Here is a 24676-nt window from a genome sequence, read left to right as displayed (position 1 = left end):
AATGACGGATACCTTATGGAATTCCTGCTAACCATATACTACAGCAGTTTGAATAAAAAACCTGCATTATTTATATGTGCTGTTATGAGTTGGCATACATCAAGAACTTACATACACTGCACACTTAAACTATTTGGAACCTGTAATAAAACCGATTTCAAAGCTATACCTTTAATGCCAAAACTACATACCCAAAGAAGTCTAGGGGCAGCTGTTTCAGGAAAACTGTTTGCAAGTGACCAGCTATGTCAGAAATTATCTTCTGGCACTAGGAACCAACTGAATTTGGAAGTGCCTACATCATGGTATTAAATCTGGAGTATTCTTAGGGAAGATTTGCCAAAGGAAAGCATTATACAGCTGCAACTATTCCCTGTAATATTGGGGACTGCCTAGATTTTCCTGGGATATGCCATGACATCCCAGTACTCCAGAACTCAATTTCAATACGCACCATTGTGACCATTTCAATCTTAACTAGCACTGCAGTTAGAGTGCTGATTCTTGCAACGAGTGAGCCCAACAATGGGAATAGCAACAATATTCTTAAATGACTAGTCAAGTTTTTTAAGTCACTTGCTTCCCAGCTACAGGGTGAAGTTCACTGCCTCAGCTTTCAAATACCGTCCCTTCATGAGTCAATGACATTCATTATATGTGTAATGTTGAAATACCGAACACCATATCTATCGGTACTTGGGTACTATACTACTATTACTATAAATTAATTTTTCCAGCCTCCATGTAATTTTTTCATTATCTTTCCCCACATTTTCCAAGTGTTTCCCTGCTCCTTACAGGTACAACTTTTAGCACAAGAATAGTCTTCTGGGTCACTTTCCTTTTATGCATCTCTACAGTTATTAACCCAGATCTTAAAATCCATCTCAGTCTAGTCTACTACAATTTCCAAACAGCTACTTTATCCTTTTTCCCGCCCCCCATTCAGAACAAATGCAAACAAATGCTGTTAAAGCATTCAGTGTTTCAACGTCTCCTCTTTCACAGGTTGTCTATACTTAATAAATAAACAAAATATTATGGGACATAAAGAGTGAATGATAATCACCTTACATACAGAATAGAAAGACTTCCATCCGATCAACTAGAAATAGGGTATAATCAACAAGTTAGTGCAATACACACATGAAGATAATTCCACCTATAGCAAATGTCTACGAATTCAGTCGCTGCCTTTGAGAAGTAGGCACAAAAGCTGTGACTTTGTATCAGTATCACATTACTGATAGTATATCCAACAAACTATTCCTAGAAAACAATTATTTTTAAAATGCCATCTGTGAAGATAAGCCATACAAAAAAATAAACAAGTTATCTGAATGGCTTTCAGACTGTATGTGTGCTCACTATAACTTTTCTAGAAATTTCTATGACTTCATTATTACATTAGTAAGCACCTTTGCCAACTTCTCAGGGATAAGTTCTTCTTTCGGTCCTCCGATTTCTTCATCATCATCATCTTTCTTCTTTTTCTGATTCCTCTGTTGCTTCTCTTTCTCAGCATTCTTCTTCTCCTCCTCCAGCTGTGCTTTCTTTTGCGCTCTTCTCTGCTTATTTCGTAGCTTCTTTAGCTCCTTGTCAGACATATTCGCTGTACACATGCAAAGGGCAAAACCAAACAATGTTGATGTCCAATATTAACAGTCTCAATCAGCTGTCAAATACCATCATCATCTTTAAACCGTATCTACTAAATAGTAATGCTGCCATTACAGTTGGAAAAGATTATTTTACAGTCTACGCCGCTGCTTTATAATTCACAAATTCCTTTGTGAAACTGAGGCAACAGGAATTAGAACAATAGTGTAACACGCTGAAGGTGGGACAAGCAATTACTGCGTGACTGCACAAATCCACTGCCAGGAGTAAAAGCACACCAATACATATTGATTTATTCCTTAGGCATTACACAACACAAGTTATGTTTAATGTAGTAATTAAATGGTCTTATATCTTACATTTGATTCATATTTAGATCCTCTCCTCCCTCCAATTAAAGCATGGAAAATTAATTTAAAACAAATCAGAAAGTGGCTACAAGAAATTCTGTTACACTTCTACGTGTCTTAATTTGAACATGAAGCCACACAAATGAACTGAGATGAGAAATATTAAAACTTGACCAATTCCTCCTGGGGGATTCAATAATCTCTATTCATACCATCTGGGATGCCCCAAGCCATGACCATTTACGTTGCTCTCCAATCAGAAATAAGCGGGGGGGGGGGGGGGGAAGGAATTCACGAACTTAAACATTATTTTTGCATCAGAAGCAGGAGATAAGATTTAAGTCGCTACCTAGTTAAAGTTTTGCATACTGACAAAATGCTTAGAAAAAAGTTACCACTAAGCACACCTGTTTCCATCTGTTATTTCACGGACCGACAACCATAAGAATTCCATGCTTTCTCAGCCATTTCGTAACACAAACATGTTTTTACTTAAGAATTACAATTGTCACTACAAAACCATCATTGTTTTATAATAACCAAAATAAAAACATGTAGTAGTTTCAACTTTCAGTAGAACATCTACTTTTACATGCAGGCTAAGTTACAATTTGCCTACTTCGAGTTGTGACAAAACTCTTATTTTTGGCTACTACAGTTGACAACTATAAGAATGCTGTATTTTCATAAAATACCAAATAATTAGTGAAACTGCGTATTTAATAAATCCTGAAGGTTGAATACCTGTATCAGCCTCATGTTCTTTATTTTCATCTGTTAAGGGATTATCATGAAGTTTCAAATATATTTCTATTGCAATTCGTGCTGCTTTGAAGTAGAACGGATGTTGTCGAAGTACATCTTCTAGTTTTAACAAGTCCACATAAGACCTAAGGGTAATCTTCCTCATACAGTAAGTGTGAAAGTCAAACTGGTCATCTGTGATTTCTACAAAATGCTAACACAACATAACATAACATTATTTAGCAAGCATTAACAATCAGGTATCAACCTTGACTTTTTAAATACATTCTCCCCAAAGGAATAATTTAGTAAAAGCCTGCTGTTTGACAAATACACCCTAACTTTTAGAAACGGTGAGAGTTAACAAAACCTTCCAAAAATAAAGTCATGGTGAAAAGAACCATGCCTTCAGGCATCTTAGGCAGAACCCATTTCACAATCTCTTAACATTTACTACCTTCTGACAATTAGCAGTTTAAGGGACAAAGGTTCTACATTAATTGTATTTAAACAGCACTCAAAGAATTTTTCTTCTATGAACTCCTCTAATTTTTTCAGTTAGAAGTGTAATTTTGACGTCCATTAAATACTGCGGCAACAAATTCCACACTTAAATCACACGTAGTGTAAGAAAGTACTTCCTTTTGTTCAAGATCTGCTTTCCTCATTGTCACCTGATGTCCCCTTATTTTTGTTTGAGAAGCAGTGAAAAGTCATTCCCCTCTTCAACTTCTCCATGTACGTACGATCTCATACAAGGTTATCCTAAACTCAGTTGTTGCTTGTCAAAGCTGAAGATAAAATATTAAACATGACAAGCTAATTGCAATCTCTCCACGTCAAAGTTACTCCTTGCACATATTTTACTAGCACATTTTAAAGGAGGTGTGATGTTCAGATGTAAACAGTACAACAGATTTGTGTAATGGAAGAAAAGTACTACTACTCTAGTCACTTAATTCCCAAACACTGTCCTTTTGACTTCTGCTCCACACCAACACAGAAGATTTTGCAGCACTGTCTATAATGGTTCCAAGATTTCTTTCCTGAGCAGCAATAATTCAGGTAAGAGCTTTTACTACTTACGTATAGACAGAGAATTCTTCTTGTCACTCCTTCACTGACTACACTGTCGAACACTACGTTTCACGTACCATTTTGTCATTTAGTATTGAGACAGTGCAAATGTTGCACATTTTATCAACTAGACTGCCTTAAGCATAACCGGCACCTCTGAAAGATTTAAGAGGCACCGCTTTTTCTTACAAAAGCTTTGTTGATGTTGTTCTTGAATACAACATATTTGTCAATCTTATTTCTGATCTTTACAACACCTTCAGTCAATTAATCCAATAAATAAATAAATTAAATATAGTGACTTAATTTCTTCTGTAGAAACGTTTTTTAGGGTGGCCTAAGTCAGCTCTTCATTTGCTGACCCCTTCTGGTACCCCAGACAATCTGCAAGACTAGTAGCTTCTTACACAAATTCTTTTAAAAGAATTTAAAAGAAATTACACAAGTTTATTTAAAGGATTTGTGTGAACAGAATACAGTCCTGGAAAACCACTTTGTTGATTTGTTCTAATCCGAGAATATTCCACAGACTAGTCCCCTCTGCAGAAAAGCATCAGCATTGAAATCTTCTTAAACCTCTCTTTTTGCAAAGAGGTGTAGCTTCCTACTAAGTTCTCTTCTTTGAGCGCTTAATTTGCACCCTCAGCTGCCTGATCTTTTTTCTAGACCCTAATGTGCTTAAAAAAACCCCAAATCCATACTTATTTTTTTACAAGTTGTGCACCCTATTTTTGTTGTCTGTCTTACAATGGATCTGTATTTAATGTGCAAGTATGCTCCCCCCCCCGGACTTGGATACAATTTCTACTTTAAGAAGTCTTTATGTTTCTAATAGCTTCTTTTAAGCTGTAGCTTAATTTTTTTTTAAAGAAGGTATTTAAATTTTTTAATAGTTTTTTTACATTTATTGTCTCCCTCTAAAATACAGTACCTTAACAATAACCAAGGCAACATCGTTACTTTAAGGCTGGGCTTGTCAGCTCAGCCATATTCTCTTAAAGTACACATACTCTTGGTTTGTACCCAAATATAGATTTTTACATACCCAGCCAAAAATCAGATTATTTCTGAGAGCTTTTTGTTCTTTCCTAGATTTTCAAATGACTATAGAATCTCTTTGTAATACACAGTTTACAATGACATTTTTAGGAAGAAACGTTAACTTAATCAACTCGCAGCAACCAACACGAAATGAAATCTCTCCTGAAGCCACATGAAGTATACTCATACTGCTCAGAAAGGAAACGTCTTAGCACAATAAACTTAAGCTAGTGTTTTCCAACCTAGGCAGTGTAACTAGATACGTACTCTCTCAATTTCATGGCATTTCTTAAGTGCTTCTCCGAATTTGTTCATTGCTTTGTAAGCTTGCGCACATTCTGTCTGAAACCACATGCACTGCATTTCATTCAAGTTCTCTACTGCCGAGGTTCCTTCCTGAAAGCAAAAACAGCATTATAAAAAAAGTCAGTCTCATTCAACTTGTTAACTGCCGTTTCTTTTATCTTATTCTAATTAAAAGCACAAGTAAAGAGGCTATCAAAAGAATGCTAAATTTCAAAATTAGAGCCCTGAAATTAAAAAATGCCACAGTTAAGATAGACTTGCTTTGTTCATTATTTAAAAAAAATTTCCTCTATGTTCCACTTATTAGGAGAGTCAGAAATACACAATGAATAGCCAGGTAGTGACTGTTTAACGATGACAGTTCTGCATCTTCAGGATAGGAGAGACAATCATTCAGTGTTTTTAATATTGTGTGCACAAATAACACATTGCAGCATGAAGAAAAATGGCAGAAAAGTTCCAGCATGTGGCATGACACGGATACCTGCAGGGTTTTTTGGTTTGTTTTTTAACTAAAACTGCCATCTGTGTCTTCCAGAGACCTGCTGATTGAGCTAAGCGTAGCAACTGACAGTAGTAATAGCTTATTTCTTATGTGATCAGTATCAGAGCGTAGTGGCCCAGCCAAAGGAATACTGGAATACAAAAGGAATAACTTTCACACCTTCTGATTCAAAAAAGGAGATTACAGTTGTCTTTCCAATCTAGTATTTATATATACTTGCATACATCTGTAGAACTTATTATATGCCTTTGAAGCTTAATGTCACAGTGGATGGAGCCATTCTGACTTTACACTGATCTTGCAAAAACCAGGCTATTCAAGAATCAGCCAAGAGCCAAAGCTGGGAAAATGACAGATAATACTCAAATGGAAGGGTAAGGAGAATGTCCCAAACGAGAGAGAAAGGCAGTCTTCAAATAAGTCTGATTCAGGCAGCTAAAACGCAGAAAAATTGTTCGTTCCATTTTCATTATGCTCAATTTAGGTCTTCTTTAATTACTGTTTTTTAATTAGGAACCTTGTATATTTCAGCATGAGACATAAGATCAAAAGGAGATGTAAAAGACAACACAGAGCAAACATCATCAAATTCTATTTTTAAAGTTCAGTTTTGGGCAACTGGTATGCTTGCTTTTTTTGACATCTTAAAGCTGCTTAATGCATTGAGAGAGGTCAATTAACCCAGATTCATAGCAGTTTTGCATCAAAAACCCCACATGAAGCTACTGAGCTTATATAAAACAGAACTTCCCCTCCCTCCATGTTTGCCTGCACACAGCCTTCATTTCACAAAATTCATTCAGCTTTCCCCCATAAATATACCCCTGTTCAAATCCTACCTTACTCCAGGTTTTTCCTGCTCTTCAAGAGAGAAGAGAAAAATGGGACAACAGACAAAAAGGATTACCTCTGCAGGTAGGTTCCAATAGCTTGTTGCCTGCCTCCCACTGACAACACATTAAATGATATTGCCAGTATTCTAAAAGCTATCATTTGCCAAATATTCTGGAAAGACTATACAGCTGTTTTGACTTTCGGTTATGAAAGAATAACAGCAAGAGAAGTCAATCTAAAGAGTAACCAATCTGTGAGACCATCAAACATATCAGAATAGGTTACTGCAGGGACAAAAACTGATGCATTAAGCAATCTGCATAATGCAAACTTTTTATGCCAGCTAACTGGTCATGGGTAAGCAGCCACAAAAAAGAAAAAAAAAAAGATACAATAAGCATCTTTCCTTTGTTACTGTTAAACGTGGCCTTAGGGATGAAAGCTTGTTCACAAAAGGAAGACATCTCAGAAAGACTCTCACCTAGTAGCCACCCAGAAATTTCATTACAAGAGAAGTCTGAATTCTCTAACTTACTGCCATTAGGGGGAAAAAAGAAAACACACGGGCAACTTTATCAGATCTTTCAAGGATCCTACAGAATCAACATTAAACCAAATGACTTCTCAAAAATTATTTTTTTCAAAGTAGTTATCTCTAAAACAGACATGCTGTGTTTTTCCTACCTGGCAAAAATTGTCAAATTCAAGCTTTAGAGTTTTCACTTAATACTATGGAATCACGCTTATCCAAGATTAATTGAAACCCTGATATTGGCTGCCATTAGTGAAGCAAGCAATCATAGTTGCTCTGAAACAGAACTTAAAGGTTACAGTAAAGGTGAGTGGAAAGTTAACACAAAAAGTTATTCCACAAGTGATTAGGCTCACATTATTCAAAAGAGCTATAGTTAAATGCAACAAACCCTCGTAAACTTAGAACACATTTCTTCTGCTTCTTTAATGGAGTTTGCTTTCAACATATATTTTGCACATTTGGAGTTGATAAATCTGTCTGCTGTGTCCAAAGCCTGAGCTTCATCCATCCACCTTGCTGCTTCTTTAATATTTCCAGCATGCTTAAAGAGACAGAAATTCAAGTTAGATTCAGTAATTATAAACTATGCATGTTTTACTCACTGTTTAATATAATTAGGGGATGTTTCATCCAAGGGATGGAACACCTCTCCTATGAGGACAGGCTGAAAGAGTTCGGGTTGTTCAGCCTGGAGGAGAGAAGGCTCCAGGGAGACCTTACTGCAGCCTTCCAGTACTTAAAGGGGGCCTATGAGGACAGACTTTTTAGCAGGGCCTGTTGCAATAAGACAAGGGGTAACAGTTTTAAACTAGAAAACAATAGATTTAAACTAGATAGAAGGAAGAAATTTTTCACAATGAGGGTGGTGAAACCCTGGCACAGGTTGCCCAGAGAGGTGGTAGATGCCCCATCCCTGGGAACATTCCAGGTCAGGCTGGACGGGGCTCTGAGCAACCTGATCTAGTTGGAGATGTCCCTGCTCATTGCAGGGGGGTTGGACTAGATGGCCTTAAAAGGTCCTTTTCAACCCAAACTATACTATGATTCTACAATTACTTATTTTTTAGACATTTTAAAATAAATAGCTTCATTCAGGAAAACAACAGACCTTTAAAGAAAAAAAGCAGAGAAATTACTTTCCCTTGTTATGGAATTACAGGTCTTTTGGCACTAGATATTTTTCCTGAAAATGCTTAAAGGACACTTTGGATAATGATATTCTGATACAATACCATAGTGCAGTTGAGAAATTGTTTTCAAGTAGTTAAAAAAAGTGGCGGCCAAGGCAAGAACAGGTAGAAGACACTTGAAACATCAACTGAATTTATTCGTGTTATTTTTAATATGAAGAATATAATTGTAAACTGAGAATTCACACTTTGCAATATACTTGTCCTTTATTGACTTAAAAATCTTCATAGGGAGAGGCTTATTCATATGCACTAAAAAACCCAAGTAGCCAAACAACACCCTTATCTAGAAACTCACTAAATCTCACTAAGTAATTTTCCATGGATTATTCATGTGTCTGGTTTAATACAAGCTTAGCACTTCAATGTTCACTTCAGAAACATTACAGGATAGTATAAGCATATGTAAAAGTCTTCCACCATAACAAACAAATAACCTCTGGTCACTAAGAACAAGCCAAACTTACCTTATAGATTTTTGCCTTCACGAGGAAGAGTTCTATCAAAGTAGGTGTACTTTCTATAGCAGCATTTATATATTCTAGAGCCAGGGATGGCTGTCCAATTTTATCATAATGTTGAGCCAAATAATATTGGACCCAGAGTAAAGTGGTTGGAGGTTCTTCTTTACCATCATCTGGAGGGAGAAAAATAGAGGGAGTTGTTTTGTTCAGTTCATTAAAACAACATTGCCAGAAGCAGAGGGCTATAAAGCAAGCTACTGAAGTTAATTCTGAATTTGTATCAGGCTGTCACAGCAGACCTGGGGAGTGTTTTCAAACACCTGAGTCCAGGTAAATCCACTAACTTTTAAGTTTATGTTTCGACAAGACCTAAGCACATACTGTTCCCTTCCCTTACTGTGGTTTAAAGGGAAAGGAAAAGTGAGTTAGTGTGTCAGAAGGGAGTCGCATTTTGTGCCAACTAGTCCCTTAACGCAGCTTAGTAAATGATGTGGAGTTCTTATTTAAAACTATTTTAGACAAAGGGTATAGCAAAGAGTCCTGCTAAACGCAAGCGTTGCACAGAAACAACGTAAAGGATCTCAGTACATTCAGCATTTACAAGTTTTCAACTCGTAGACTTGAATATTTTTAAACAAAAAAGGCTGTCTGTTCCCAATCCTACGTTTGAAGGTAGGAGCAAAATCTTTTTGACAAGTTTATCATCACTGTTTGCCTAAATGTATCCCAGAAAACACTCCTATACACAAGTCACTTTTGAAAGTGAGAGCGCTGTTTGAAATCCAAAATACTACCAAAGTCTTAAAAGTTCATTTCACTACTCAATTTTGACTATGAAGGATAGCACCTTCCAGGGGGAAAAGAGGGTGTAGGGGCTCTAGTTCTGCCAAAAGGTTCTGGTTCTTCAGTTTATGGTATACCTTAACCATGCAATTACATGCATTTGTTCATTTTAAGGTAGCAGAAAATTGTTTATTTGAATGAAATTTAATATCAAATATTGAATTGATCTGAAATAACAATAAGCCTTTTCCTTAAATCAGAAAAGGGCAAGGGCGTTTGAAAGGCTTGGACAAATTCAAACAGGTATCGAGAGGCTATATTGTAGCCTATAGCATTAAATTCAAGGGAAAAGTGTAACAGGCAACTTAGAGGAGAATTTCATATCAAAGTATTGCATTAATGTTTCTGTAAAGCAGGGAAATAACTGGCTATAATTTCAATAAAAATGTCTTTAATAATTAGGATTATCCTGTAAGGTTTTAAGGTATATTATCATCCATGCTATCTTGATTATTACACCATTATAATTCACCTACCAAAATTTCAAGACTATCTTCTGTTGATATTCTATGTAGAAAATTTTTTTCTTGGAGATTTTCTGTTATGAAGTGGTTGGGCAAATGACTAAAAAAAAAAACCATCATAAAGCTACCTGAGAGGAAACTACGAAGGCTGGATTCAATACATGTAGGTCTATACCTCACGACAAAACAGCTGTCAGTCAAAACCTGAAAATGCTTTTTAGCTCTCAAACAAAACCCCCAAGAGCACAAAACCCAGCCTCCACCAAAAGCTCCAAAACCCTCTCCCACCTGAAGACTCTGTTTTTGCTTATTGTTTGACATTTCTTCAATTCAAGATTTATCATAGCTTTCAAATTTCAGTTTCCTGGACAATGATAAACTCAAGCCTTGAAAATAGAATACTTGAACTCAAAACCACAAAGAGATGATCAAATTCATGGATCCAGCAAAACTTTTAGAATAAGTGACTAGATTTTGAGTACAGACTTTATATTTGACAGCTTAAATCCATTCTAAGGATGGCTATGGTTCAGTTCTGTATTGGGGGTGAACCCCATCAATTTCTTCACTCCCCACTGATTCCCTGCCTCTGAATGGTCACATAATGCTTACACCAGGCACTACTTTCATGAAACATGCTAGTCTTGGCACTCACCATTTGGGTTAAATAACCTGCAGCTTCTTAGAGAGGTTTCATAACCTATCACAAGCTCTTCTATGATTGCCACCTACACATGGAAGACAAGACAAAAACAAAAAATCTGTGGGCAAGATGGTATTTTATTTCAACTTGAACTACTTGGTGTTATCCAAACTAGTTATTTTTCGTCAGAGAATTCTGCAGTATCCTGAATTACAATACATATGGGAATGCACTCAATCTCACCTCTTTCTTTAACAAATTAAGACCAAGCCTCCCTGGGTTAACACTTACACAGCTTACAATTAAGTAAATCTTAGCTTTCTACATGTACCAACTTAGCAGAAAGCTACGTATGCTTGTACCCATTTTTTCCTAGAAATATTAGGCCATAATATACAACAGTGCTGATGGACTGAGTTTCTTCATCTCCTTAATGTATCACGGCTCTGAGGTAGATCATGTAAAAAGTGGGGGGGAAAACCTACCTTCTCCTTGTCTTTATATAATGACCTCAAAGTATTGAAGACTGGTGGGCAACCTTTGCTGAAATTCATCCTTAGAAACTTGTCCAGACATTCCTTAAACTTTTCACCTTGAGAGGAAAAAGACCTGTTGATTTTGTTTTACCACACATTACTTGTCAATTGCAGACTGTTGATGCTGTTAAAACATTACTATCTAAGAAACATGAGTGTTGATCACTACCTGCTCAGCAAAAATGCACTTACCCGACAAAAAGTTTAATGGTAATCTTCTTGGAACTAGTCCCCTTGGGTATTTAGTCCAGGCCTCTTCATAGATCTTTAGCCTCTCCATCATATTAGCTGGAACAGAATTTTACAGTTTACTTTTTCATTCCTTTTGGCAAGAAGGGAAGAAGGGGCGGGGAGTGATTTATATCTGGTTAAAAAAAGAATCAGAATATATAGCACCTAATGGCTACATACTTCCTAAAGAACACTAATTTCCATTTTATTCTTCTTAAAACTGCCATACTAAATGATTTCAGATATTCAGTATCTGTAAGTTCCTCTTCCAGCAGTGGAAGACTAACTGCTTATCTCTCATCTTAAAAAGAGCATCTGCCTTATCGCTGCGCTAAAATCTTGAACAAAGAAAACCATTCAGGAAATCACGCCTGTTTTTCCAAAACCTGTATTACCTACAACATAAGATAACAGAGACAGTAAAAGAAAAATTCTACATCAAAACTGTCTAAGAAATAATTCTCTTCTTTCAACCATGCACAAAAAATACTGCATTTTTTTGTTGTTTTGGTTTTAAATAAGACATGGTAACAACAATACAAGAAATACTTGCAGCCTTTCTTAAAAATAAAACATCATGATGATATGTCACACACTATGCAAAAAGCAAAACTTAAATGGAGATGTTTTTAAATAATAGTTTTATTATTTAAAGCGATACGAGTTTTCAACAAATATATAAATTCCAAATGTGCAGGAACAGCTTATTTACTGCAACATATCAAATAATTACCTGGTTTAAGTGCCTTTTCTAGGCCTTTGTAGTAGGCCCAGTTTTCAGGATTTCTTTCTTGCAGTCCTCTGTAGACTTCAACTGCTTCTTCAAGTCTGCCAAGCTGAAGCAGGAGTTCTCCTGTGTGAAATCCAAAAAGTTTTAAATTCAGGTAACAAGATACTGAAGCCATGTAATATTAATCACTTTACAGTAAAATATTAGGTAATCCTTAACTCCATGTAGATTCTAATTTCTTAGAAAAAAATGATCACAGTGGCATCACAAACTAGCTGACCGATATGCTTTTATTCTGGCAACAGATGCAATTACAATAGAATTCTACAACTCAGCCAGTAACTCTTGAAATATACTTGAAAATTTAATGTTAAAAGCAAGATGCATGTGTGTTTTTCTCTCTTATTGAAGCGACTGGTTACTTAAAGCGCAGTTTTTACTACAGGCGGCAATTAAAAGCAGTACACAGTATGTCAACGTATATAGCATCTTGAATACCAAATTGAAACTGCAGAGCTGCAAATATAAGAATGGTTCTTCAGTATGGTATTTCATAAAATTAACTTCAATGTTTTAAATCAAGACATTGATCTGATTAATGAATTCTCAAGATTCTGCAAGCAAGTTTCCTTTTAATAACACTTCATTACAAGACACAACTGTTAAAAGTAAAGTCTAGGTCTAACAACTGTATAGAGCATCTTTGCTGATGTTGTAGTTGGAACAAAAGTCAACCTCCCAATTTCACAATGGGAAACCGTATTTTACAAAGCTTTGCCATTGGCAAATGTTAGGCACTGAAAGATTGCACACCAGAAGGTAATAGCGTCATTCTAGATTAGGTAAAATTTTCTCATCCATTTTCAAGACGAAAATGTGAGTCAGCATTAGCTCTCTTCTTCCCTATGTCACGCAATCGACACATAATTTTGTGAGGAGATGCTGCTTCCCACAGAGAGGATAACTTGAGGACTACATGCAGTATCTAATGCCAGAGAAAACATCAATAGTTCACTCACTGAGAATGACAGAATCTGGAAAATAAACTTAAATTCTTTCTCTGAGGTGGAAGCTACAATTTTTATCTAATGGTGCCAAATGCCAATATGATTTTCAGTGTTTCTCAGTTGTACTTCATCCACAATAGCTTTTGCACATGCATTTAAAATTTGTAGACAACACTCATTTATTAGCAGGCTTTTCTGTAGTAGGCACAGCAGCTAAGATAGACCTACCAACGAAACAGCAGCTGTGCCCCAAAAAATTAATCAGTTGTACCCTGTTGAAAGCACACAGACTGCAAAGAGTATTTCCATCCTTTTTTCTGGTAACTTGCTAGAAGGTTGTGCGTGGGGGTTTTTTTGTTGTTGTTGTTTGTGGGTTTTTTTGTTTGGTGTTTTTTTTTCCCCAGAGCCCTATTTGAAAAATCTTATTTCAGTGCCAGCCTTGGACCTTCATCAAAAACTGAAGAACACGTTGTATGTCAAAAGGTCTTTCAGATAAAAGATAACTCATACAAAATACCACCCCCCCCCCCAACTCCCACAACTATGTCTGAAAAATGGTCTGTGATAGTAGAATCCCTACATCCATTTCCATTTATAGGCAAACCAAGTGATGTATTCAGCAGCAGTGGAGAGTCACCTGCAATCATTTTCCTTGAGGAAGTACCACACACCTTCCATAACACCATCACTACTCACTTCCTTGGTTCTTTTTGCAAGACAGTGAGATTACCGTTAGCAGGAACAGGGAGCTAGCTACATCATCTACATGAATAATATTGCAGAGTAAAAAGATTTCTTCTCTTTGCTTCAAGCAATCATCCAAACGGATTCCTGTGTGGGCCGTGAACAAACAGTACCTTCGATAGATTGGAAGTTTCACAGAAGGACTGTACAAGCATCAAGCAGAAGAGGAACAAAGCATGCTTTGAAAAAGTGCACCTGTTAATGGAGCTGTAAGAATGAACTTCTATCACTCTGTAATTCCGGCTATGGAATACATGATACAGTATTATATTGCTGTGTTATAATATTACACACTAGAATTATAGTAATACAATAACAGAAGCCTGCATTGGGTTGCCCAGCTAAAGAGCCTATTTCCATACACTGCAAGAGTGATGGAGTATAATTAAAAGCCTTCTACTTTGCTAAAGAAGATTGTGCCCTTTCAGCAAGAAGTCTCCCTGTCAGGACCGCTATCAAAGCTATAATGGCACGGACATCAGGTCAGGATCATCTGTCTGAAATGCTCATCAGCTCAAGAGTTTCAGAATGGTATGTGTGTACTCTACTGATGTCTTATCAACCTGGGAGAGGAGTATGACAGGAACCGAACAGCTGCAAGACAGCTGTTTGCCACAGGAAAATTAAATAAATTAATCTAAAAACAAATCAAAGATGAAGTTCCAAAAGATGGGAAAAGCTGACAGTACAGACATTCCATTGTATACTATGTGTTTAAATGTAACTTCAAAAATTAATTACCTTTCGTTTCTTCAACAGCCAGTTTATCACAGATCTGCTTTTCATAGGTACAAAGATGCTCCAAGGCTTCTTTATATAGTCCTGCCTCCCGGAGGACTTGATTTTGATATAGCAGCAGTTCGCTGTACTCATAGTCCACTTTATCAGGTGATGTCTACATGGGAAAGCAAGACACATGAGAAAGTTCAGCCTTCAGGAATGCATCTGGGATTTAATTCATTTGACTAAAGAAACAGCATAAAGTTTTCACATCATGAAAGGAAGCAGTGTTTTATTTTTGCTTTAAGCAGCAATCCATACAGGAATTTCATGTTTTCCTCTTACCTGCTGTGTCTTCCTAAATTCCTCTAAAATTTTTGCTGCCATTTCATAGTCTTCCAGCAGATGGTAAGCAATAGCATAACCAATCCATGACGCTCGCTGTGCAGGTCGGAGCTGAAGCAACTGGTATCTTGTTTCCTGCAAAAAAGTAGCTACTAATTTTCCTGACTTTATTCTGATGCTCTGTAGAATCCATTATGCAATACTCTGTCTTCAATATTCTAACATTTAAGGAATGTCACTAAAAATTAGTATTCTATATGCAAATGTATTTTTTTAAAACCCCAAGAAAGAATAAACTTTAAAACATTACAATGGTCTTGACTGAACGAAAACACCCCCCCCCAGTAACACACCATGTCCAACTGAATACTGATGAGTCAGACTAACTTTGTTAAGGCGTGACACACGTGCTTTTCCTGTCTTACCACTTACGAACAGAATGCGACTAAGGATATGTTGGTTTGAGTTGCAGGAACATTTACTATACACTGGTGTTTCAAATTCACCTTGGAAGTACATATGTACTAAATCATTGCAAGTGTTGTTAGGCAAAGTCAGTCATGCAAGTGCATCCCTATTCTTTGGTGAGAAGATAATTACAGCTGGAAGATACAACAGGTTTGCTTGGTATCGTGCTGTTTTAATCTGAGGGAAAAGTTGTACTTGTTGTGTTAAAGACTCCTGAAAGGCATCTTCAAGTAATTTAAAATAAAGGAAAGAAGTTACTACCTACTAAAAAAGCCCAAACAGTCAGAAGTAGGGGTTAAGAAAGAACTAAAACTAGTTACAGCAGTTTGATTAGAATCAGTATCACTCAAAATATTATAAAATAGGAGATGGTGGAAGTTAAAGCTAAGGCAAAACAACCTACAACCTTATTCCTGGTTTTGAAAGTAAATTCACATTCTTCAGAAACTAGTATATGATCAATCAAGAATTACTGGCTTCTAAGCATGTTAACATTTAATCCTTAATGCATTTTTTATAACCACGTGTTACTTCTATGTTTAGCAATCACACATTTGTATTCACATTTATCCACAGGCCAAGAGAACATACATTTGCAAATGAATTTTGGCACCTATGCTACATTTTGGCTTTCTTGTCTCAGCAAGAGAAGAGTTAAATTTCTAAATTACTAATACGAAAAAACCAGTGATTAAGAAATGTCCTAACTTGGGAATAAGTTCGCTGAGGACCTATGTTAGCTGATGGTTCCACATACCTCCGAGAACAAAACTTGTTCTTGGCATACTAACATTACCCTAATTTGGAACGGAAATAGTCTATGAAGAGACCAACTAATGTGTTTTAACAACCACAACTTTAAAGGTGCAAGGAAAGCCTGAAAAGATGAAAATCTGACAAAATATTATCCAAGGTGTCTTAGGTAAAACTTCAAAGATGTTTCCTTTTGGGTTCCCTCCCCCGAAAAGGAATACTTTATTACACCAGCCTATATCAGCTGAAAAACAGACACATTTCCAGGCACAAAAATGTAATTTAGGAGGAATTAGGGTTGGGGTTTTTTTAATTAATTAATGTTTGAATTATAAATACTCAAGGTGACCACTGTCATCTTACCCTGGAGGGCATGGTAAGAAACTAAACTTCTATAATCATTGTTCTGTCTAATCCTAACTGAGCCATACATTGACCACGGGCAGCAACTATGACTTCGCCTGAACCACATAAACATCTCTGAAATATGCACACTAAACAGAAGCTGCTACTTTTTAAGAAATAAAGGTATCGGGTAAGATAGGCTCGCAATTCAAGACGACAGGGGAAAAAAAAAAATCTAACTACATTAGGAGTAGCATTTGTAAAGACAATAGAAAGTTTGTATTCCTCTTTACAGAACTATCACAGCCATGACACTAGCACCCTATAATGGTTGGTTAGCATGATACATCTCACATGGCAAATACAGACAACTGACACAAGGCAGCAGATAACTGGGTGCTGCAGCAACAGGCAGAAAGAGGCTTCCAATTTAAGTTACCAAACTGCGTGCAGCTTTATTACAGAATAAACAGAAGAAAACAAGATAGTAATCTAAACATTTTGAGTATTAAACCAAAAAAGAAGAGGAATATTCAAGAATTCAGATCCACAATCTTACAGCTCACAGGAAAAGTAAGGAAATATTTCGACCCAAAGGAGCTGTCACTAATGCCCAGGTTGGCTGGGAAGCAAAATATGATGTTTCATGGACAGCATACCACTTGCTTTGTATTGTTACCCACTGCCAAGAGAAAACTGGTGGCCACTGATTTAAAGGAGGAGGGATATACGTAAAAAGTTATTAAAAAATAGAAGCTCCTTTGCCTGAATAACAGTCATCTTCTGAACACATTGCCTTTTACCTACAGGAATACTTCCAAGAAAATAATAAAAAGACCAAAGATTGTCTACAGCTGGATTATACAGCATTAAAAAAAAGCAAACAATTCTGCACTGATCTCAAAAACAATCATTTAATAAGTATATCGGTATACTTTATAGAAATTGCTCAGTAGCATGTCTGCTTTTCCTTTCATAAAGTATTGAGTAGCACAAGATTTTTAACACTCTAGATCTAACTCTGTATATTTTTTTAAAGTGTCATTAAACAATTTGCCACCTTTGCTGCAGTTGCCTAGAAGTTGATAATAAAAGCAGTGTGTATACTTACCCTGTAACCTTCAAGATCCCTCATTTGAATCTGTAGCAGAGAAAGATCTCTCAAGATTTGAAGATTGTCTTTGTCCCATTTCAGTGCATTTCTATAGCATTTGATAGCTTCGTCATACTTCTTGTCAGACCTCTGAAGAAGGCCATAGACATGCCAACCTGGAGAACTCTGTTAAGGATTCTACTAACTTGAGCAGGGAGAAAAGGGATCCAACATCGCAGTGACAAAACATTTGGCAAAAAGCTCCTAAGCTGTTTTACAAATGGACAGTAATGCTATTACAATCATCACAATTCTTTTCCTCAGCTGTACAAAGAAACTGCTTGCAAATTGAAGACAGAGAACTGTTTGCCAGTTAGATGTACAGGGTGCATGTAATATGCTGAAAACTGTACTTTTTGCATACTAGGGGAGGAAATCAAGTAATAGGATCTCTGAAAAGACTATCAGACTTACTCAAACACAACTTGAGTAAGGGCTTATATTAGACAACTGAAGTGTTTGCACTTCCTGCATTTTAAGTACAGCAAGTACATGACAAGTCCTTAACAATGTAATGGCAACTACTAATGTTTTTAAAGCAAACCACATGCTTAAATGTCTAGTTCAGCCCACCACAAGTTTAGAGTTGCAGCTTAATGATGAAAAAAAAAAGATACACAATGCAAGCCAGAATAATATTTGAGCTAACTGTGACTGTAACGATAGCTGCAAATCATCTGTCCTTTGGATAGCTTAGACAAAATATTCTTGTATTTTAGAAACAAAATATAAAATTCTGAATCTCCAGTTTGAAGCCTTATGGTACTGGCTTTTCTTGCAATTCTATAAATCAGGTAGTTGCAGAAATAAACTTTTCCATTCATACGGAAAAGACCTATTTCGAAAAGGATACAGACATGACTCTTCAAGTCATTCCTTAGGCCTCTACGCACAAGTTCATAAGCTTCTTCTTTCTTTCCTAGACAGTTTAATGTTAGTCCTTTCATCGCCAAGGTTTCTAAAAAAAAAAAAAAAAAGAGGATTAAATAAGTATCAGTTATTCATTTTCATAGGTTTTTAAGCTTAATGCAAATTTAGATTCAGTTAGCAGCATCAAGATTTTGCATTCGTTTTTCACATGGAAAACTCTACCTGCAGATTATTGACTGAAGTATACCATACATGACAGTATACTTTATGCATTACTTCCACCAAAATGTGAAGCAGCATTTTAATTTAAAGGCACTAAAAACCGTCTGTTCTACAAACATTTTTACTGTAAAGGAGCATTATAACTACTCTAGTATTTATTCACAACACAGACTTCCATATATTTACCCATGCCAAAGTTGTTGGCAAAGGAAAAAAAAAACATTTCTGGACAGTGGAAAGAAACTCTCAACTCAGTAGTAAGAACTGACTAAAAATACAGCAAGGGACACAAACACCTCCTTTTCTCCTTTTACAATAACACTATTCCTTCAGGAAAAGTAGCACACCACAAAGCTGACAGACATGCAGTACTGAACAATATTCAATCTCTTCCTTTTGTCTTTCACTTCTACATGAGCGAATAACAATTTCCCCTGAGAATTGATTTAAGCAATGCATACTTGTATTAAGAAACTTGCACCATGCTGTAACGAATATTAGACTTGCAGCATAAAGATAAAGAATGGCAAGCTATGACTACTAACTTACTGGCAAGACCAGTCTTTAAAATTACAAACCTTACCAACAATAAGTGCTTAACATGGTGCAGGTTTCTGGATGCTCTTACTGCTTTATGGGCAAAAGGTTAATAATAAAGTGCTATAAATATTTCAAAAACTTACGAATTACTCTATCCTAAAGTATAAGGAAGAAAGAGAGCGCATGCCATTTAAAAACTTACCTCCATGTTCTGCAAACTTTGGGTTAGAAAGGATCTGTTTACAGAACTTCAGCCCATTTCTATACTGCTTATGTTCGTAACACCTCTGTTGAAGAAGAACAGAGCACATTCATTCAAAAAATTTAGAGCAAAAGTATTTCTGCACCCCCAAAATTAAGCATCAGTACAGCTAGGGCTTTTAGTAAATGTACTAATATTTTAATAAACTGTGTTTAATGAGCTTCCTGTGATTAAAACTTCTTTCCATCGCCAGAAAAAAAACCTGTATGTTAGTAAGAACACTAATTTAAATGTATAACTGAAGAGACATTATCATACAGCAACTTCCCAGATAAGATACAACAGGAAGCATAAGTGCCTACAGAGATCCAACTTGCCTTTAATATAAAAAGCAAACCTTATGTCATAACAGCTCTTGGTAAGCATTCAACTCACTTCAGCTCCATTATCTTTCACAAAAACACCACAAGACAGCCTCCAACAACCATACAGGCAGAAAAAAAAAATTAGATCATCGGAACTTGGCTTAAAAATACTCTGAAAGCAACCTCTTATGATCAATTTGAATACCACATACATCTCATACATACAAACTTTCAAAACTGGTATACACTAACATTATCTTGCCATACTGGAAATTAAAACATCTACAGTTTCATCTACAGTTTTATTAAATCCAACTCCAACAATTTGCTTGTGTATGAGTCTCACTTCATTATCCAAGGCAACTGCGATGCAAAATGGCACACAACATGAACTTTTAAAAACAAGTTTAGTATTTTACTTCTGTCAATCCACTCCCTGGTTAATCTTTAATAATGTTGTCATTCATACACTTTAAGTCACTTAAACAAATGCTAAGAACTTCTTAGGTTTCATTTTACAGTAATACCAATGCCCTGACTCAAGTATAAGAGTAAAAAAACCACACGTTGCTTGAGCACAGACACAAATTCTATGGCAACTAGGAAGTAATTCATAATAGGATCTCATTGACATTAGTTGACCAGTTCTGGTGGCAGGATAGCTGACAGGAGTGTAAAACTGGGTAACAGCCAACACTTTTCAAGTCATCCTAAACATGCTGTTGTTCAGGATTCCACCTTTCCTCACACTGCTCCAAACTAACTATGCAAGAGCATTCATAAGCATGTATGGGCACCATTTGTTCTCTAAGCACTGCCATCAAAAAAAGTTATGAAAGGCAGACCCAACAGGTCTTCCCATCAAGCAGAAAGTTCTAAAAATAAAACTTTAAAAAGTTACATGAATGTTATGGGAATGCTTAAAAAAATAAAATGGCATATCTACCCCAACTTCTCTGCTTTACATTGCTTTTGCATCATGAAAGGTGCTGTTTAGTGTCCAGTTTCCTTTTCCAAAGCACAGATGGAAACACCACCAACAAACTTCAAAGGTATAAAAACCTGGTATTCCATTAAGTGTATTTATTATTTTTAGGTAGTAAAGTCATACAGCTGAAATATCAAGGCTGAAGACCTAGAGCCATCACAAACCAAGGATCTTGCTCCCCCATCCTGTGGCCACCCTTTGGAGAAAGGGAAAGGATAGAGGAGGAGGAGAAGAAAGATGCTCAGAGAGATCATGCAAAGCAAGATGGACTCAAAGAGGAACTTATCGACAAAAGAATGATAGGATGATTTGGATTGGAAGGGTTCTTCAAAGATCATCTACTACAATGCCTCTGCCATGGGCAGGGACATCTTTCACTACATCAGGTTGCTCAAAGCCCTGTCCAACCTTGACTTTGAACATTTCCAAAAGACAACTCCCTCTATCACCGCAGACAGGAAAAGTTAGCAGGGCAACCAGCTAGCAAAGGAAGATTAAGGGTTAGGCAAGAGGAAATCTGTATAGGTGTCTTTTTTTAAAATTATTAAACTTGACTGGTTATTATTTATGGCTTTTAGTCACTACCTGCTTTCAAGTAGCTGGCTGAGTCACTTTAATCAGCCACTGGTCAGAGCTGACAGAGAGGTTACATGTGACAACACACCAGGATCAAGTTTTTTTTTTTTTAATTGAAATCATCAGTCATAAAAGTTACCACCCCAGCCTCCTCCCTGCAAGCAGAACTGCCATTTATTCCCACCTAGGTAGGTGTGAAAGCAGCAAAACCTGTCACAAAAGTGGTGCAGCCACAGGAACTTACGAATGCGTCTCCAGTGTTAACTAAGGCACTGTCACAAGCAGAAGGGGTACACTTTGGGGTTTCACAATTTGCCTTTAAGTACAGCTGCTCAGATGCTGACTATGAACATGAAATCTTATCTCTAAACAGTTCCATTTTACATACTCTAACAACCAGTCTTTCACCTTGAAGTTTAAGGAAAGTCAGCCAAGATGGTATATATACTAGAGACAGGAAATATTTGCACATAGCTTTTTCTCAGAGTAATAGAGACCTTACGATGCAAGGTACTTTACAACAGGGTATACTCACTGAGAATTGTAACAAATTCTCCCTTTAGGCTGCACGGAGGAAAAATTTATGGGTTTATACCCAGTTAAGTCTACGGAAAGGTTCCCATCATCCCCAAGAACACTGGGTAGGACCAATAAATTATCAGGAACTCATCATGTACTTGTACCACCTGAAGTACCAAATGAAGAACTATCCATAGCTGCATATATCCCTCAGCGAAGTACCATACATCTCCATTTTCAGGCGTTCCTAGATCAAGACAAATTTGAGTGATTTCCTATAAACAATTTCTCCAACCTTTCAGCTTAATACTTCAAGCCTATTTCATTCTGCTAACGGAAACATTTCAAATAGTGTCATTTTATGAATTTCTTTATTCTATGCACACCTTGTATGTTTTCAACAGTGGAAGAAAGAGAACAAATGAAATCAAGGTCATGTTTCGTTCTTGATTTTCTTTTTTTGAAAAGGAGATTGTTTCACCAAAGTGGGTCCAACAGCATCACTGAGATTCTACTACTTGAAGCCATGCATACACTTATTTCCTTCTCTGAACAAGTTACAGACTAACAAGCTTAAATAAAAGTGTGAATGAGAGAAAAGGAAGTCAGGAATGGAGCATGTGCCACCACGGCTGGTACAAATCTTGGTGAATCTGTGGCTTCCAGGAACAGAAACATGGAAGAAAATTCCTTGAAGAAAAAGGAGACAGTAAATATTGAAAAGGGGAAAGGAAGAACAAAAAGAATAACATGAGGAAAGATGAGTGTAATACACAGCATGGGAGAGAAAATCCTTAAGGGAGTCAGTCAGTAGTTTCTGAGTAAGAGGAGAAAAAAGAACCAGTAATTAAAAAAAAATTAAAAAAAAAAAACAAACACAGAAGCAGGAACGGTGACATCTCAAGTATTCTTGGGGCATAAGGATACAGGCATGCTGGAAGCAGAAATGGTCTTCATCTGGGTAGTTTATCTCCTCCCAGATGAATAGCTTGTAGTAGTCATTCCTAAGCTGCTGACCCTTACTTTGGGGACAGCTGTTCTGCAGCAATAACTTATTTCTCTGTTCCAGGCTGCTAAAAGAGCACAGTTGCCTCCTCTAAGCTAAACTCCTGCACATATACTCTTCCAAAGCCAGCAGCCACAGCCTGCTTGTGATGCTTGACAGACAAGTGCTCCAGCTATGGCTTATGACATCATGCAATGAGAAAACACAAAAGCTAAACTTCTAAAAAGCAAGGTTAAGGCTTATGGTGTAAAAGAAAAGAATCTGACTCTCCATCAGCACTGAATCTCTATTACACATTTGCTCCCCTTCAAAGCTTTTTCTTTAATAAGTTACCAGATGTTTTAAGATATCTAACAAGATTTTCTATACATGCTGTGGCCAGAATTACAGCCTACTCCAAACACACCAAGATTCTTTTCATACCTTTCAACTCATTTTCTTTATTAATAGCAAGGAAATAACACCTGCTTTAATACAATTCTACAAAGAATTAGTAAGATGAGGCAGACAAGAGTATGACTTCTTCAAAACCATGGAAGACCATAGCAGGTAGGAGAGAATTTGCATTTGCAGCGCTCCCCTCCCCAAGTATTTATTCAGCGGATTTGAATACATGGTGATTACTAGACAGAGACTGACAGTGAAATTATAATGAACATAGCTCGCCCATATTCTCTAGAATCCCAAGTCTGAGGTGGAAGGAGGGGTCATGTTCTGCTGTTTGGATCCCTGAACTGTATTAGGGTACCTGTGCTGAATGAGTCTTTGGCCAGCAGGTGTCTTACACATACACATCCTCAGCATGTCAAGCGTGAATGAACTCCGCTGCATTGCTGCCTTGATGGCTGCTATGAAGAAAGGCGAAAGAGTTCACTATTTACAGCTTACCTACATCTAGACAGCTCACTGCTAGATGGGAGTTTGTTTCCCGCTTCCCCCAGTTTTCCCCTTTTGAATCTTCCCTCTCTAGTGCATCTACTTTCTAAACCTTGTTACTAAGCCTAACACTAGAGAGTAAGACTGACTTGGATTCTTAAGCAACTACTCCAGTTACCCACAAGGCTATACACGGGGGCCATGCTACTGATTATAGTCGCATTCCTAAGGGCTGCTGACAATAGCACAGAGATGGCTTTCATCCAAACTTAATTCAACATTGTTTTCTTTATATATTGTATAAACAAATAATTTTCACAAGTGTCTTAGAAATTTTACAGCTGTAAGTTTGAAACGTGCAGAAGCAGGCTCTCGGACTGTTTGCTACCTGTAAGCAGGCAGTACATTTTACCTCCGACGTATTCCTTCCCTCTCAAAATAGACATCTTAATGGTCAAGTATATATGTTTCCAACTAAAAAGCAAGGATAACAGTCAAATGCAGCATTTTCACATGCAGGTGTGTATCTCGGCATCAAATTCAGAGCACGTGGCAGACTAGATCCTGCCATTACACATGAAATATTTTGCACATACTCACTTCCAGAAATGCAAATCCTCTTCATCACAAAGCAGTCTTCACATCCTGCTAGCATTTAATAAGTGAATAATTTAATAGCCACCCCAACTTAAATTTTCTATTTGTAAGACATTTTATAATCACTACACCACAGATTGAAGTGTCCTGTATGTTCAGTAACATCAATAGTTTACAACAGCTCTAACTCAGCATAATATCAGGAGTTACCATGGGTCTTCCTAGAAGCTTCATAGCACAGTGAATCTATGCTGCCACCAGGTATGA

At 36.8% G+C, this 24676-nt stretch overlaps 1 protein-coding gene across 2 annotated transcripts in view; it reads right to left on the bottom strand.

Annotated features, from left to right (window-relative positions):
• NAA15 (N-alpha-acetyltransferase 15, NatA auxiliary subunit) overlaps nucleotides 1–24676 on the bottom strand; it is a gene marked incomplete at both ends in the record, with an annotated part of 39875 nt that overhangs the window by 6846 nt on the left and 8353 nt on the right. The window contains 15 exons of one of the 2 annotated variants that reach the window (XM_081999705.1): nucleotides 1070–1105; nucleotides 1419–1612; nucleotides 2715–2928; nucleotides 5100–5228; nucleotides 7401–7553; nucleotides 8670–8839; nucleotides 10629–10701; nucleotides 11102–11208; nucleotides 11345–11440; nucleotides 12117–12236; nucleotides 14606–14759; nucleotides 14930–15064; nucleotides 17607–17764; nucleotides 18502–18606; nucleotides 19483–19567. In XM_081999705.1, coding sequence (XP_081855831.1) covers nucleotides 1070–1105; nucleotides 1419–1612; nucleotides 2715–2928; nucleotides 5100–5228; nucleotides 7401–7553; nucleotides 8670–8839; nucleotides 10629–10701; nucleotides 11102–11208; nucleotides 11345–11440; nucleotides 12117–12236; nucleotides 14606–14759; nucleotides 14930–15064; nucleotides 17607–17764; nucleotides 18502–18606; nucleotides 19483–19567 — 1929 coding nt within the window. The remainder of the gene's footprint in view (nucleotides 1–1069; nucleotides 1106–1418; nucleotides 1613–2714; nucleotides 2929–5099; nucleotides 5229–7400; nucleotides 7554–8669; nucleotides 8840–10628; nucleotides 10702–11101; nucleotides 11209–11344; nucleotides 11441–12116; nucleotides 12237–14605; nucleotides 14760–14929; nucleotides 15065–17606; nucleotides 17765–18501; nucleotides 18607–19482; nucleotides 19568–24676) is intronic. The other variant, XM_081999704.1, reaches the window with a different exon arrangement.

The sequence above is a fragment of the Phaethon aethereus genome, assembly GCF_964289735.1.
Source record: "Phaethon aethereus genome assembly, chromosome: 4".
NCBI classification, from domain to species: domain Eukaryota; kingdom Metazoa; phylum Chordata; class Aves; order Phaethontiformes; family Phaethontidae; genus Phaethon; species Phaethon aethereus.
This window is presented reverse-complemented; position numbering and strand designations above follow the sequence as displayed.